Source organism: Typopeltis vanoorti, chromosome 8 (assembly GCF_054136105.1).
Source record: "Typopeltis vanoorti isolate ZY-2024b chromosome 8, IOZ_Tvanoo_1.0, whole genome shotgun sequence".
In the NCBI taxonomy this organism is placed as follows: Eukaryota; Metazoa; Arthropoda; class Arachnida; order Uropygi; family Thelyphonidae; genus Typopeltis; species Typopeltis vanoorti.
The window spans coordinates 63,193,406-63,209,446 of NC_143556.1; the positions used below are offsets into that span (position 1 = coordinate 63,193,406).

General features: G+C 33.9%; 1 protein-coding gene across 1 annotated transcript in view; it reads right to left on the bottom strand.

The window, feature by feature from the left end:
- Window positions 1-786: 786 nt before the first annotated feature.
- The window catches only part of Pgls (6-phosphogluconolactonase), a 55,520-nt gene continuing 40,265 nt past the window's right edge, over window positions 787-16,041 (bottom strand). The window contains exons 4-5 of the mRNA XM_090396715.1: window positions 11,389-11,529; window positions 787-1,265 (exon numbers count right to left, since the gene is read on the bottom strand). Coding sequence (XP_090252841.1) covers window positions 1,152-1,265; window positions 11,389-11,529 — 255 coding nt within the window. The 3' untranslated portion in view covers window positions 787-1,151. The remainder of the gene's footprint in view (window positions 1,266-11,388; window positions 11,530-16,041) is intronic.

Below are 16,041 nucleotides of genomic sequence, written 5' to 3' on the forward strand. Positions count from 1 at the left end.
TAACCCAGCTCTCAGATTCATAAATTAAAGCTGGTTTGAACACTGTCTTGTATACAGCTAGTTTAGCGTTTTGACTAATCTCTCATCTCTCTCTTATTCCATGTAAATTTATTCAGTTGACTGCTTATCATATCGAGCTTTGCTAATTCGGCTGTCTATTTCCAAATTTAATTTGCCATCTTCACTAAAAATTGTGCCTAAAGCTAATTACAGTATATACAATAATATTAGATATATAATTTTATTTAGAATATACATTTTTTTTTTTATTATTTATTTTTTAAATAAAAAGGAGTAGGTTTTGTATGTGGGACCATTTCTGTGACACAATACATACTACTAGAGGTTGTTCATTTTTGATAACAAGCAATGATTTTTGATTATTTTTCATGCTATTTTCTCTCAAACAAGATAATGAAATTGTTATGCAAAATGAAAATTTTGTATCAGAAACACACGAAAAAAAGAAAAGGTTAGAAGTTCAAATAATAATTTGCATAGTTAAAAGAATTATTAGCATTTAAAAAGCATATTAAATATTTTAAATGTAACAAACCCAGAGAAAGGAACATAGCATCTATTGCTTAATGTGATGTTATTTCTTGTATTCGCTGCTTATAAGCTTATATGCACAGCGTGGATCATAATCATAATAACACATTACAGTTATATAAATGCTTATTTGAACTTTTAAAAGTAGAGCACTGAAGAGTAATCTGAAAGACTGTATATCATTGAATGTTAAAAACCAAAATACTGCAAATGAGAGTCGTACGAGGGCAGATATTCAGGTGATGATTTTATTAGTTTTCTTGTAATGCTAAATTATCAGAATGCCTTATCACTTTTTGCTTATTTTTATTGATTTATGTTTTTTTGAAAAATAAAATTCTTTACATGAATCACAGTAGGATATCACATCAACAAATATCTTAATATAACGTATAAAATATTTTATACATTACATAATTATAAAATATATTAAGTTTATATTAAGCTTTATAAAATCACTTGGATATTTTATAATGAATATTTTGATCATATTAAAATAATGAAGAAACATATATATATATATATATTGTTAAACATAAAGCTTACATTTTCATTTTTTTTTTAAATTTGAAAACTTAATAAATGAAATATTAGATGCTTTATTCATGAAGATGTCTTCCTGCTTCCTTGTCTAAAATCCAATATAACTCTCCATCTTTTGGACGGACCATGGATGCAGGCAAATCATTAGCCACATTAGACTGCAGAATATTCTGGAGAAAAAAAAAACAAGTTTTGCATGCTTTAATTATCTATTTAATGCATTGGTCTCTCAATTATTATCATAACTTATTCAACGAACAGTTTACTGAGGTTTTAATTATTTCAACACTGAATAATTGGGAGATCAATGTACTTAATATATTTATAAGCAGTTGATTAGACCATCTTGCATTATTATAAATACTTTAAACAAGCAGGATGGTCTAATCAACTGTAAGGATATTAATTCAGGTGTATACATGCACACACACACACGGGGGGGGGGGGGAGTGTGTAAGACTCACTTTGCTTTGAACTGGTATCTATGTACCTATGTATATCACATTTTAATTATTCAAAGTTTTAATTCTAGTCTTTTTTTTTTAATCAATTCAGCTTAGCAGAGTGAAAATGATATTATTTCCTTTAATATTACTTCGTGTTCAGTATTATATACATTATTTTTTTTATGCAAATGAAAGGTCAGAATTCCCACAAACCTATCAAAAATTTAGGGGCATAGGTGGGATAAAGGTGTTGTGGTATAAGTTGTTTGGAGAAGCTTATGAGAATTAGGATCCAGAATTGGATTGGCAACAATGGTTTTATCTTTGATGGACAGCATGGATTTGCTAAAAGGGAGGATATGTTTTAGTAATCTATTACTTATTACAATAAGGTGACTACTTCCTTGGACAGAAGAGAGGGATACACAGTAATATACGTAGATTTTGCAAAGGCTTTTGATAGATTACTGCATGATAAGATGATAGTCAAACTAGAGCAGATGGGGTTGGATATTAGATTGGTACATTGGATAGGAGACTGGTTATCTGATAGGTATCAGTAAGTTGTGTATGGGAGAGAAATATCCCAGAAAAGGAAGGTCACTGGTGGTGTGCCTCAGGGGTCTGTTTTAGGGCCATTACTGTTGATATTGGCAAAGGTGGATGGAGATATTCAGTTGTTTGCAGATGATGCAAAGTTGGGACGAACCATGAAGAGTAGAGATGTTGTGGCCTTACAAAGAAGACTTGAATAAATTGAGTGATTGGGCACAGGAATGGGGATACGAGTTCAATGTTGCAAAATGTAAGGTTTTAAAATTTGGGAAACAAAGATGGGATGCAGAATTTATGCTTGGTGAGGATATACTGTCGGAGGTGGAGGAAAGAAAAGATCTTGGGGTGATAGTGGATAAGGATCTGAAATTTAGGGGACACATTGCCAAAATTGTGAAGACAACACAAAGACTTCTGGAAATGATGCAGAGGTCACTGACTTGTAGAAGTAGGGAGATTCTTGTTCCATTGTATAAGGCTTTGATTAGGCCACACATGGACTACTGTGCCCAAATTTGGTCACGTGGTTTTCAGAAGGATGAAGAGATGTTGGAAAGTGTCCAGAGGCGACTGACTAAGGTAGTTTCAGACCTCTGGAATGTCAATATGAAAACAAAGATGGAGAAGATGCAATTTACAGAGTCTGGTGGATAGGAGGAAGAGGGGAGATATGATAGAGACCTACAAGTTAGTAAGGGGTTGTTATAGGATCAATGTTGGAGAGGTTCTACAGAAAACAGTGGGAGATCAGGGGAGAACCAGAGGTCATCCCTGAAAACTGTATAAAGAGGGTGTGAGCAGGGCAGTGAGAAGCAGTTTTTTTTTGCATGCAGAGAATTTGAGTGTGTTTAAAGCACGGTATGATGAGCTGTGTGTATGATAAAAGGATCTCCTTCATGAGTCTTTGACTCCATGGGGTCTTCGGTAATAATAATAATAGACAAAAAAATCTCTTCAGGCTTCCAATAAGCATGATAGTGGTGTCACACTAGGTAGCTGACAAGACTTCGTACTATCCATGCCACAATAGTTTATGAACCCACAGCTTAGCTGGAGAGCAGCAATGCCCTCCACTCAGCCAACCAGGCCAGCAAATGTATGTTTTGCTTCCTAGGACGGAACTTGACTTTCCAAAAAAAAAGTAATCTGTAATGTTAAAAATAAAACATTTTTAAACTTGTTATAATATCTGGAAAACTTAATTTAAAGTAAACAAGCAAAATTGTTCTACTGACATTTTTGAGCAGTATTTAAACTATGATATTTTATTCAAAATAAAAAAAAAATCATAAAATTATGATCATCATGAATAAAAAATCCTAACTTTAAAGAAAACTTTTTCCATAAATAGGATTAGAATATTAAAAGAATAAAAGAGACAGTGAAAAAAAAAAGTGAATTGAAGTGAATACACTAACACCTTTTATTTCCCAATGGGAGTAGGAAGCTCATCACATATAGCTGACCATAGACCATCATAATTTATGGTCTATGGTAATTTTCTTGAGTTTAAAACCCTAGATTCCAGGAGAAAAACACTACTTGCCTGTACCAAAGATCGACTAACTTGGGAAATGGTTGAAGAAAGGCTTAAAAAAAAAATTCCTCTGGTAGACAACTAAAATCAAACTTAGAATAGTCTTTCTTTGGGCAGCCTAGTGCTATTAAATAAGTTTTTTGTAGCCTGATTGGACAACATTTCTACTCTGCAAACAGGTTGTGGATTTCAATCCCACTATTTCATGGATATCTGTGAATGTCTTTGGGCAGAAGATGAATTTTCAACCTGCATGAGACTGTACACTGCTTATGTGAGGTCTAAAGTGGACTTAAATCAGTTGTCTTGTTTGGTCTCTAAAGTAAGGTTTTCAAATTATATAATCCTGCCTACTAATATATTATAAATTTACAACCTTTCACAGAAAATTAAAGCACATTTTGCAAAATGCAGAACCCATTAGATTTTTATTTGTATGCATGATTTCCCAGTTTGAGCTAGATGGAATTTATTGTAACTGAGTATTTGGAATACTTAAAAATTTTGTCAAGCCATCTAATTTTTTTTTTCCCTGTTTGTGGGAAAAAAATTTAGAAACATTTCTAACATGGCTATTAATTGCTATTACTAGATGGAATTTAATGAAATTTTGAATTTGTAGTATTTTCTGAAATATACCTATTTAGTTCTAATAGGTAACAGGTGTAATTAACTCTATATTTAAACGAAACCTAGTTCAAAAACAAACTAGACTAAAAGTATACAATACATTAGCCCTGCCAGTCTTATTGTATGGAAGTGAAATCTGGACAATAAAACAAAAAGACAAACAAAGATTAATAACAGCAGAAATGAAGTTCATGAGAAAAACTGCAAGGTATACTCTATTTGATCACAAAAGAAACGAAAAAGTTATGAAAGAATTAAACCAAGAATCGGTAATAGAAAAAATTAAAAAATATAAACATAAATGGATGGAACATGTTCAAAGAATGAAAATAGAAAGATTACCAAAAAAAGTACAAGCCATTAGGAAAAAGAAAACCAGGACATCCTCTTAAAAGATTCAACGATGACTTCTAAGGCCGGAACAGGCCACACTAGGCCTAAATCCTTGATATGCATGATGATGAGTTCTAATAGGTATTATTTCTGGGAAAATTCCCATGTTACTCCTCTAAAATAACCTACTTTCATTTAGGAGTGCCCCCTTTTTTATAATGTCATTGGCTCTTTACCCAACTCTTAGGGCATTACTGAAGTGTTATAAAACTAATATATGCAGACCTGAGAAAAAAAACAGATTTTTTTCAAATAATTCCCCCACATTACTTTACCCCCCCCTCCTTTAACAGCTTAACAGCAGATGAATGCACATTGCCAGGATAAGGCGACAGAAAACAACATCGAAAAAGGTATGTCCAAATTTTCCTCCTATATTATTCTTCACATATTAGTTTTATAAAACTTCAGTAATGCCCTAAGATTTGGGTAAAGAGCCAATGACATTGTAAAAAAAAGGGGCACTCCTAAATTGAAGTAGGCTATATTAGCCATTAAAATAATACCTATTTAGTTCAGTTTTGGTTTCAAGATTATTTTTTGACAAAATTTGAAACATGAAGTGAACATGTACTGTATTTTCATACAGCAGCATACTTGTCAACTTTCAAATCTGAAGTACTGGGAGAGATTGTCTGACTTCAAATTTAAAAGAAAAAAATCTTGAAGTCAGGCAAAGTTCTTTTTTTTTTCTCTCTTTAATTTTTACATAATCCAGAAACCCCTCTAGAAACAAAACAGAACATTTTCAAGTATTTTTTTTCCTTGAAATACATTTTCAAGTATTTCACCACCCTGCTTATTGGAGGCCTTGAATGGCATCCAATAAGCAGGGTGGTGGTCTCACAATGTGAAATAAATTTCCATCTTTCACCTAAAGACAAACATCCATGTGGCAGGATTTGAACTTGTAGCCTTCTGCTGGAGAGCAGATCTTCTCAATGATATGATCTCATCAATTCATATTGATACCGCTTCCACAGTGTGTTTTGTCCATCAACATCACCCATGAGAAGTACGAGCTCAAGTAGTTCAATATAAAATCATCAAGTTCAATTTCATTTAACCCACAACCTGGTGGTAAATAAATCAAACATACTGTAATAAGAAATTCTCATGATAGGCGAATTGCTACTGCTTCTGGAGCAATATTAAGCTGGACATGTTGGAAAGGGGTATGATTGCCCACTAGGATAGCTACTCCATAATCAGCAGGACTATCTCCAGTTCTATCTTTATGAACAACAGCGAAATTCCTTAAGGTGGAATCTTCACTGGGTTTTAGATAAGTTTCCTGCAGACAGAAACAGAAGGGCTTGCGTTTCTGCAGCAGAATGTTGTTATCATCAATATTTTGGTGAAACCCATGACAGTTTCACTGTAACAATTTTCTTATTGTTTGGGCTTTGTAGACTTGTCTGATTTCCAAGATGCTGGTAACTTACCTCTGTCAGGCTTATATTTATTTGATGATTTAGGGAAGTATGATGCTGTCATAGCCAGTGTCAACTCATCTTCTTCTGGGAAGATGTTTAATACATCATCTGATGTGTCAGGATCATTTGGTTAGTTTAGTTTACTTTCGATGGATATAAAAGTATCCATTTTTGTGTGTGTGTGTGTGTGTGTGTGTGTGTGTGTGTGTGTGTGTGTGTGTGTGTGTGTGTGTGTGTGGAGGTGTCTGGTGGCTTATTGCTACTGCTTTCAAAGCAGTATTAAGCTGGACATGTTTGGAAAGGAGTATGAATGCTCACTAGGTTAGCTATTTGCCCATGAGCAATATCTTTGCCAAAATTTTCTTGACAAGTGGGATTTCATTGAATGGGATCATTTTTGGAATTGTTTCAGGAGTGAGATCACAGGTTGAATGATGTGCTTCACTAACGATTATAAAGTTCGGGATGGTGAAATTATCAGATGATGTAATGGATACATGAATTTCATTTGCTGTTGACATTTTCTTAATGACCGTCTCAGCATAAGAGGATTTCAGGACAGGTGTGGTGGTGACTAGCTTCCTCTTTGCATCCAGATATATTTTGTTCTATTTATATCTTTCATATTTCTTTTTCATCCTTCTATTGCTGATATGCACAGAAATATGCTAGATGATCTCCGTGACAGTTGACACATTTAGTTTTCTTTGCAGAGCAAGACCGATTATCATATTCTTTATCACCACATTGGTCACAGGTGGCAGAACCACAACAGGCAGTTTGGGCCCATAAATCTGATATTTAAAGCATCTCACTGAATTAGAGATGTACAGGCTAACAGTTAGATACCCTGCTTTTACAGATATTGGAGATTAAGGTATAACAAAAGTAAGGATGATGTTCCTAGTTGGAACCATGTGACCATCCCTACGTATCAGGATGCACCTCATACCTATCATTCCTTGATCTTTAAGCTCTAGACATATATCCTTATTTGGAACATCAAGGAGATCTCTGATATTGCTCTTCTAGAAAAGTTTTAGTGTTTTTTGTATTCAAATTACAGTAATTTGAATACAAATTACTGTAATTTGTATTCTGCCCATTGATGCTGCTCTGAGAAGTTTTTCTGAATGTTATTGACATGATGGTCCCACAAGAATATCATTAGAACATAGCTTTAGGTGATATCCTTATGGTTCCTGGGAGAACCTGCCAGTCCTTCTAAACCCTTTTAAATAAAGAGTGACATTTTCTCTCTTGGCTTTTTACCTGTTGCACAGAGAATGAGAAACAGCACATTTATACTGGTATCATATCTTTTGTTTCTAACTTTTGTTATCAATGGTACCAGTACTTGGTAGATCTTGTAAGGGCTCCATGAAATTTGGAGGATGAAGAATTCATGCTGAAGGGATTTTTTTGTTTAGTTTCCCACACACACCATGGAGCCGCATATGGATGTCCACTCACCTGCAAACAAGGATTACACTTGAAAGTGGAATGTCACGGTTACCCAAGATGCAATACTGACACTACAGCAAGCCTTCGGCCCATTCCTGACTATGATGGGGTAAGAGACTTACTGCAACGTTGCTAGTCCATCCAGGGCCACCTGTCATGCTGAAGCAGAGACCAAACTAGTGCAGGATTACTAGGATCCACACTTTCCAGCTGCTGTGTTTGCCAAGCAAACACAGCAGCAAGGTGTTGAATACCGGTGATGATAGTCCAGAAAATAAGATAGCAAAAAAGACTCAGGAGAAGTAGAATGAAGAATATTGGTAAAAAAGAAGAATGAGAAGGGTCAATTACCATCATAGACAGGTGTCAGAGGGGAACCTCCCAGTGATGGAGCTACAACAGATAAAATATTTCTGTACTCTTGAAATTCTCCTTGAATAACCCGTTAAGGAAATAGTGATCAGGGAAATAAAGAATTAGCTATAGCATTTGATGATATATGTAATATCAGCCTGTAATAAACTTCTTGAATGTAGTTAATTTTAAAGTGAGGTGGTCAAATTTCAAAATAAGGAAATGGAAAATGCAATTTGATTGTGACTATAATCTTTTATAAAAGTTGAGTTACAAGTAGAGGAATCATCCTCTGAATCATTAGAGAGCAACTGATAAAAGAAAAATGAAAAACTGACTCTTATTGGTGATCTAAATAGGGCAGGAAATGAATCCCAGACATGTATAGTGAAAGACATTCCAAAATTAATGCCTACTTGTTCACAGTGGTTGCAGCGTGAGTAGCCTTGAAACATAGTCTAGTCTTGTTCTGTTTCTTTATTCCTCCACTACAGTTCCACACAGTGGTGTTACAGTCACTGATGACTCAGAATAAATATAAACATATTTAAAACCAAATGGAAAATTATGTTTATTTGTAAAATTTTTGCCCATGTTTCACAGGCATATTCAGTACAAAAGTGGAACAGCAATTAAACAATAACAGAAAATTCTAAAAAGCACTTCCTTAGTAGGTAGTCTAAGATAACAAAGATGGTCATTATTTTCCTAACTGAAATAATAATTTCTGAATTTTCAGATAGCGAATGCACTATAAGAATTGGTACTAGAAACATCTGCTTTGTATCCATGATATTTTAATTTAGTATCAATGGTATTACAATTTTAACATGCATTCACATCCATGGCAACCTTGACGTGTATGCACATAAAGATCAGTTGCATGGTTAAACAATATCTTCAGCAATAATCAGAGGACCTTGCAGAGATTATATAATAATATAATGTTTAAAGTACATGTAAAAAAAGAATACAAAAGAAAATCTCCGATAAGCAGTATGTGTTAATGTTATGAATTAAAAAAGATGATCCAAAAGTTGTGCACACATCATAAAATAAACTTGAATTTTTCAATATTAGTGACAAACTTTATAGAACTAAATTGCTACAAACAAAGCTTATAACTGTATCTTAACAAAGGCAAAAATAGATAACGTTACTAAAGCAAATGATAGAGGAGTGATATGATAGAGGTCTATAAACTTTTGAATGGGTGTTATAGGATATCAACTGATGAAATTTTTCATTATATGGAAGGTGGGAAGAGAACATGGGGGCATCCACGGAAGTTAAATTTACAGTCAAGAAAGAGGTAAGAGCTATGTTTTTCTTCCAGAGAGCAGTGAGTGAGTGGAATAATTTGCCCTTAGGGGGTAGTGAGTGCATCTAGTGCGAATGAATTTAAGGGAAGGTATGATAGCTGGTTTAGGTGATTTACAGCCTCCCTTGATGAGTCCTTGACTCCCTGAAGGTCTCAGATAATAATAATGTTCAAAATGGCCACCTTGTTCTTGAATGCAGACATCTAATCTTTTTACTAAATTAAAGACACCTCTCAAAAGCATGGAATTAATGACTGCTCTGATAGCTTCAGTGATGTTCATCTTCAGTTCATCAATTGTGTGAGGATTTTTTTATTATTATTATTATTTGACACCTCCAGGGAGTCCAAAGACTCATCGAGGGAGAGTGTGCCAACAGCATCGAACGATTGGCCTCCCCTTCCAACTACTAACTGCGCTCAAACTTACTTAACTGAGCCATTAGTAGCAGAGGCTCTACCAATCGACCAACCTTTGCCATTTTTATATGCCTTACCTTTCAGGTAACCACATAAGAAGAAATCTGGTGACCTTGGGGACCAAATTATTTTAGAAATCAGTCTGTCACCAAAAAACTCACAAAAATTGCATTGTTTCATTTGATGTATGGCAAGTGACACCATCCTGCTGAAAACAGCAATCATGTTCTTCAATCTCAAGGAGCCATGAACTGGGTGATGATGATGATGTCTTGGTACTGCTCAATACTGTCTCAAAGAAAATGGGTCTAACAATGCAACGTCGTGATACTGTATGCCACACTCCGATTGTTAGAGGTCATTTCATGAAAACCATGAGGATTTTCCGATGATCAAATTCTGTTATTTTGGCTATTGATGTATTCACTTAGGAACCATGGTTTGTCACTGAAGAAAACAACGTCCAGCTTGTGAACTCCATTTTCTTCAACAAATGATTGAAACCACAAAACACATTTTTCCTTATTCAGTGGTTTCAATTCCTGAACTGAGTGAACACATTAAGAGTGAAGCTTTAATTTTTTGGTGGCTCTCCAAGTTCTGCCATATGACACACCTATCAGTGCAAAGAGTTTTCTAAGACTCATTGAAGCTTAACATTACATTGCAATATTGCCATGTACTGCTGTTGTTTTAGACTTGGTCAAAATGGAAGGACTTCCATGCTGCTGTTTGTCTACAACTGATCCAGTTAGCTCAAAGCATTTGATTAATCTCATAATTGTTGAATTTTGAGGAACAACAGAGTCAAAATACTTTTGAAAAAACTCCTCCACAACATTTGCATAAGAATGACAGGCAAAATAACATTCCAAAATAACAATTCATTGCACCTGGGAAAGTATTATTCCGCTTTCATCATAAACAAAACTATGCAACGGATCCACACCCAATAACCAACACGAGGCAGATAGATTACAAGATAGTGGCCAATAGTCCTAGGTTGCCATCTATAGGCTAAACAAATAATTAGAATTGAAACACTTCGACACAGCTCAGCTTCAACTTTAATGTGCATAACTTCTGGATCACCCTGTATTAAATTCCTGGAATCTGATAAGTCTGGCCTTGGTTCCCATGCCATTGATATATATATATGCCATTGATTTCTATACCCAAATACTTTTAATTCTGATCATCTGTTCTTTGAACTTGTGAAACTCTATGACACCATCTGAATCTCAATCATTGAGTGCATGCCTATCTCAAACTTTTAGGAAATAATCACAATTCATTTAAAAATTATTCATTTTTTAAAAATAAATATCTATGCAACCCTGTATTTGAATTATAAAATATTAATGATTGTTTCTTTTGTACTTTAATAGTGTGTTCTCCTCTTTACTCAACTGTGACCAAGATATAAGTACATAAACACATGCTATGTGACTCGTACCAGTTTTCAATGTTGTCAACTGATCTTTTCTTTATAGAAATAGATTCATAGAGTTCATCAATTCCATATATATTTTTTTAAAATGTGCTAACTGTTACTTAATATGTCTACTATATATGTCCTCTTAAAACAGTATATATAACATCAGATCTCTACATTTTTTTTCTCTCTCTCAGACATAACCAAAAATGGCACACAAAATGTTTTTGTAAAAAAGTTACATATGAAGTTAATAAAAAGTTTCCTTTGAAGATGAAGGCTAAGAAGTCTTATAAACTTACTTTAATGACTTCAGCTTTGCTTGCTCCAGTGGTAGCAAATACAACACAATGAGCATTGTTTAAAACTGGCAAGGTAAGAGTGATACGACATGGAGGTGGTTTAGGAGAAAATCTGACAGGTGCCACCCACTTCACATCTTCCTAAAAAAATAGATGATACTAAGATTGATTGGAATCATTATGAAAAATTATAACTGCTATTAAATTAATAAAAAACTAATAATGCTAATAATGAAATACAAAAGTAATTTAATATTTTCATCATGAATTTCTTATTGTAATTCAGATGAAAACGTAACTGTTAGTAGTAAAATAATATCAGTATTTTATTTCACTAGAAGAGGACTCTGCAGGTATCGTCTCCTCCCTCCCTCCCTCTCACTCACTCACACACACACAAACAAACAAAGACAGTTGTCTTCAATCTGAAGACAACTGTCTTCAGATTGAAGACAACTGTCTTCAATCTGAAGACAGTTGTCTTCATCAAGACAGATGTCTTCATCTGGATATGTATAATGCAATGCATTATGGGAAGGGCCACTACCCAGACTGGTTTTGACCTTTATTGAGGTCTTATCACTGGGAGCCAGATCCAGAAGTGATACCAAGGTTGAAGTAATGCAGAAGTTATATTTCCATATACAAGAAGTCAAAAGGTGTCACACCTTATTACTAAAATACTCTGGATTAGAGATAGATATTGAAAGTTTTTTTGCTTAAAATTTGTTTGCTTACATTGAATAAAGGATAAAAACCAATAAGATAATTTCTTGGCATCTTTAATTTATATTACTGTGCAATGTACTCCATTATCATAAAATAAACCTTTAAGTTGATTTAACATTTGTACACAACTGTAAGTAATACATACATTTTCAATATACGCAATATTTTAAACACCATATGAGAAGTAAAACTGCTTCTTGACCATTAAAAACAAGCCGATCACTGAATATTAAAGTTTAAAATGGTTATTATTTTGATTAAGGTGGGGAAAAAAAAAAAAAAAAAGAGTGGGAGAAAAAAAGTAATAAATGCTTTTTTTTTTATATCATTTACACAGTGGGAAAAAAAAAAATCCTGTGATTCACTATATGTGGTCTGGAACCTAAAGTGTGGTATGCCTGTACACCATTTTTATCTCTTATTACATTCCCCCCCTCCCCTTCCTTCTTTTGGAGCATACTTAGTCATCTTATACAATTTTCCAATGTGGCCTAACACTGCAGACTTCTGTATTTCTTCTGTCATATGTCCACAAAATTTTTCTAACCTTCTCTTACTAGTCTTGTGACTAACTTGTCTTTTCTCTATGATTTAAAGATGAATTTAATTCTCTGACATTTAGCATTTTCAAACATTTTAATATCATGCCTTTATTCTAGGAGTTTCGGATGTGTATAATCACAGCATTATACTCACCCGAAATGATGTGTGCTATGGATTACTTTATATACAAGTAGTCATGAAGATATTTTACATACAAACTTTGCTTGCTTACACATGGACAAAGGATTAAACAAGGATATAATCTCTTGGCATTTTAAATTTAATTTATAACCCAGCGAAAAAACTTTCTACAGCTAGCTCTAATCCAGAGTATTTTAATAATAAAGTGTTACATTTTCATCACTTATACATGGAAATATATGATTTCTATATTACTTCAGCCCTGGTATCTCTCTTCTGGGTCTGGCTCTCACTGATGGCATTTAATAATTTAATAATGTTCATCTTTGGGCTTGCTTGCTTCCTGAGGAGTAGAGTGTTTCTGTCAGTGGTGGATTTTTGCCTATCATGGAGTGAGCCATTACTTGAGTGATAAGTTTAGTAGTGATCCTTCAGATCACACGGTGACATTTAGAGTGATCTTGTGGATCACTAAGAGTTTATTTGGTTCTTCAATAAAGATCAAAACCAGTCTGGATAGTGTCTCCTCCCATATCTTGTTGTCAGAGTTGAGGCATGTATTCCATTGGCTATTAACACTTTTATTTCTTCCTTCATAATCCATGTCATTAACTTAAGCTTCGACTGTTGACACCGAAATGTTTATTTATTTTTTTTTTTTTACAAGAAGTTTTAAAGAAAAGATCAAAACCAGTCTGGATAGTGTCTCCTCCTATAATGCATAGCATTATTCAACTGAAAAGATGTATGCTTTGTATTATGGGATTCTAAGGTAATTAATGTAAAGTCATTTGCCTCTAAACAAGTAGCCTCATTAAGATATTTCACACACAAACTTTGTTTGCTTACACTTGGATACAGGATTAAGCAAGAATATAATTTCTTGGCATTTTTAATTTAACTGATACCATGGAACTAAAAATAGTATTCTCCTGAATTTGTCATAATTTCCAGATTTATAGTCCACATATAACCTGTCCTGTAAATTAAACATGCCAAGAAATTATATTCTCAGTTTTATCCTTTATCCAAGTGTAAGCAAACAAGGTTGCATATGAAGTATCTTCATGATGACCTGTTCTAATTGGAACATCTATATATTTAGCTACTTCCCAGATCAGTATGGTATGATCACTATCACCAAGTGGTGGCAAAACAGTCACATCCATAAATGAGACACCCTCTGATGTTAAGATCAAATCTAACACTCTTTGTACTCGAGTTGCTTCTTTCACATGCTGCTTGAGAACGTTGTCATCCAACACCAATAAATTCTCCGTCTTTACATGAATTTTCCCTGCTACCCAATCAATATTCACATAATTTAAGTCACTTATAATAATTACTTATTTATTACTCAAATTACTAAGAAATGTTGTCAGATATGATTTACTGTAGTCAGTGAAGAGTACGAAGAGAACAACATGGAAAAAGTGAAATAATTAGTGTTAAATACATGAGTCATTTTAAGAGCTCTGCACAATATGTATATGTGGCCAATGGAATGACGTAATAGTTTCTGTTGGTCGGTCAATACATTCAAAGAGAGGTATGATAGATATTGTATGGATAGTATGGGTCTCCCACAATGAATCTTTGGACTCCATGGAAGTTTCCATGCAATAATAATAGTTTCAACTTTCACATCAGTTTGTAAGCCAACTTAAGTAAAAAAATGCAGGGTGTTCATTTCCTGTGTTCTGATGTTCTTTTTATGCAAATTAGACTTCAAAATAGAGAAAGAATCGAGACTCAAGAATATACCAATATTGAAACCTTATATGGGAAAAAAACCAGCAGATTCAAAATACTTTCCATGAAATTTGTGGAGATGTTGCAATGGAATGCAACACAGTATCATAGAGGCATCCTGCTTCTCTGAAGATTAGATAGTCATTAAAGACAATCCAAGAAGTAGTAGACCACTGAAAGTTATAGAAGGCACATCAGTGGTTATTGTTAAAAGCCTGCTGGAGGATGGTATAAAACATGTGGTGAAATTACAAATGAAGCAAATATATCAACCACATCTGTTTTCAGAATTCTGACAAATTTTAAAGAAGAGAAAAGGTGCTGCCAAATGGGTCCTACACCAGCTGACAGAGAAGTTCTCAAGTACACCACACAAAAACTGCTGCATCATTACGAGATTGAAGGCAAACAGCTTTTGAAAAGAATTATTGCCACAGACAAAACAGAGATATGAGATTTGGTACTAGAACAGTAAAGTCAATCCTTAAAGTGAAAACATCCAACCTCTTCTTGTAAAAAAATGTCAGTGTGAACAGTCAAAGCTTAAGTTAATGATGACATGGCTAATGAAGATAGAAGTAAAAGTGATAGCAGTCGATGGAATACTTCAACTATGACAACAAAATAGGGTAAAACATTTTGTGCCTGAAAATTTGCATCAAAAGATCTCGCATGTTTGTAGCTGAAACTCTCATTCTGCATGACGGTGCAAGTTTTATGTGAAATATTTGACCTTATGGAAAAGTCTATACTTCCTGTACAGTCCTAATATGAGTCCCCCAGATTTTGATCTGTTCCTTAAGTTGAAACAACACTTTGTAGGAAATACTTCACTATCACTGACAAGGTTTCTGCTGAAGTGATTCAACTTATCAAACCTACCAGCAAACAAGTTTGCTGACAGGAATATGTAACTTACACAAACGATGGGCAACAGTGATAGGTAGAATAGAGATTAGATCAAAAATCTCCATTCTGAAAACCTGTACTGTTGTGCAAAATGAGACTTCAGCTGCAAACATGCGAGCTCATTTGCTGCAAATTTTCAGGCACAAAAATCTTTTGCAGAAATGTCTTACCATATCTTGTTGTCAGAGTTGAGGCATGTATTCCATTGACTATTATCACTTTTATTTCTTTCTTTATAATCCATGTCATTAACTTAAGCTTCGACTGTTGACACTGAAATTTTTATTTATTTATTTTTTTTACAAGAAGAAGTTTTAAAGAAAAGATCAAAACCAGTCTGGATAGTGTCTCCTCCTATAATGCATAGCATTATTCAACTGAAAAGATGTATGCTTTGTAATATGGGATTCTAAGGTAATTAATGTAAAGTCATTTGCCTCTAAACAAGTAGCCTCATTAAGATATTTCACACACAACTTGTTGCTTTAAGAACAAGAGTAAAGTTTCAAAACTTTTGAAATTAACCTCATAATGTAAATATTCTAATATTTAATTTTATTATAGTTAGATAATATTCAA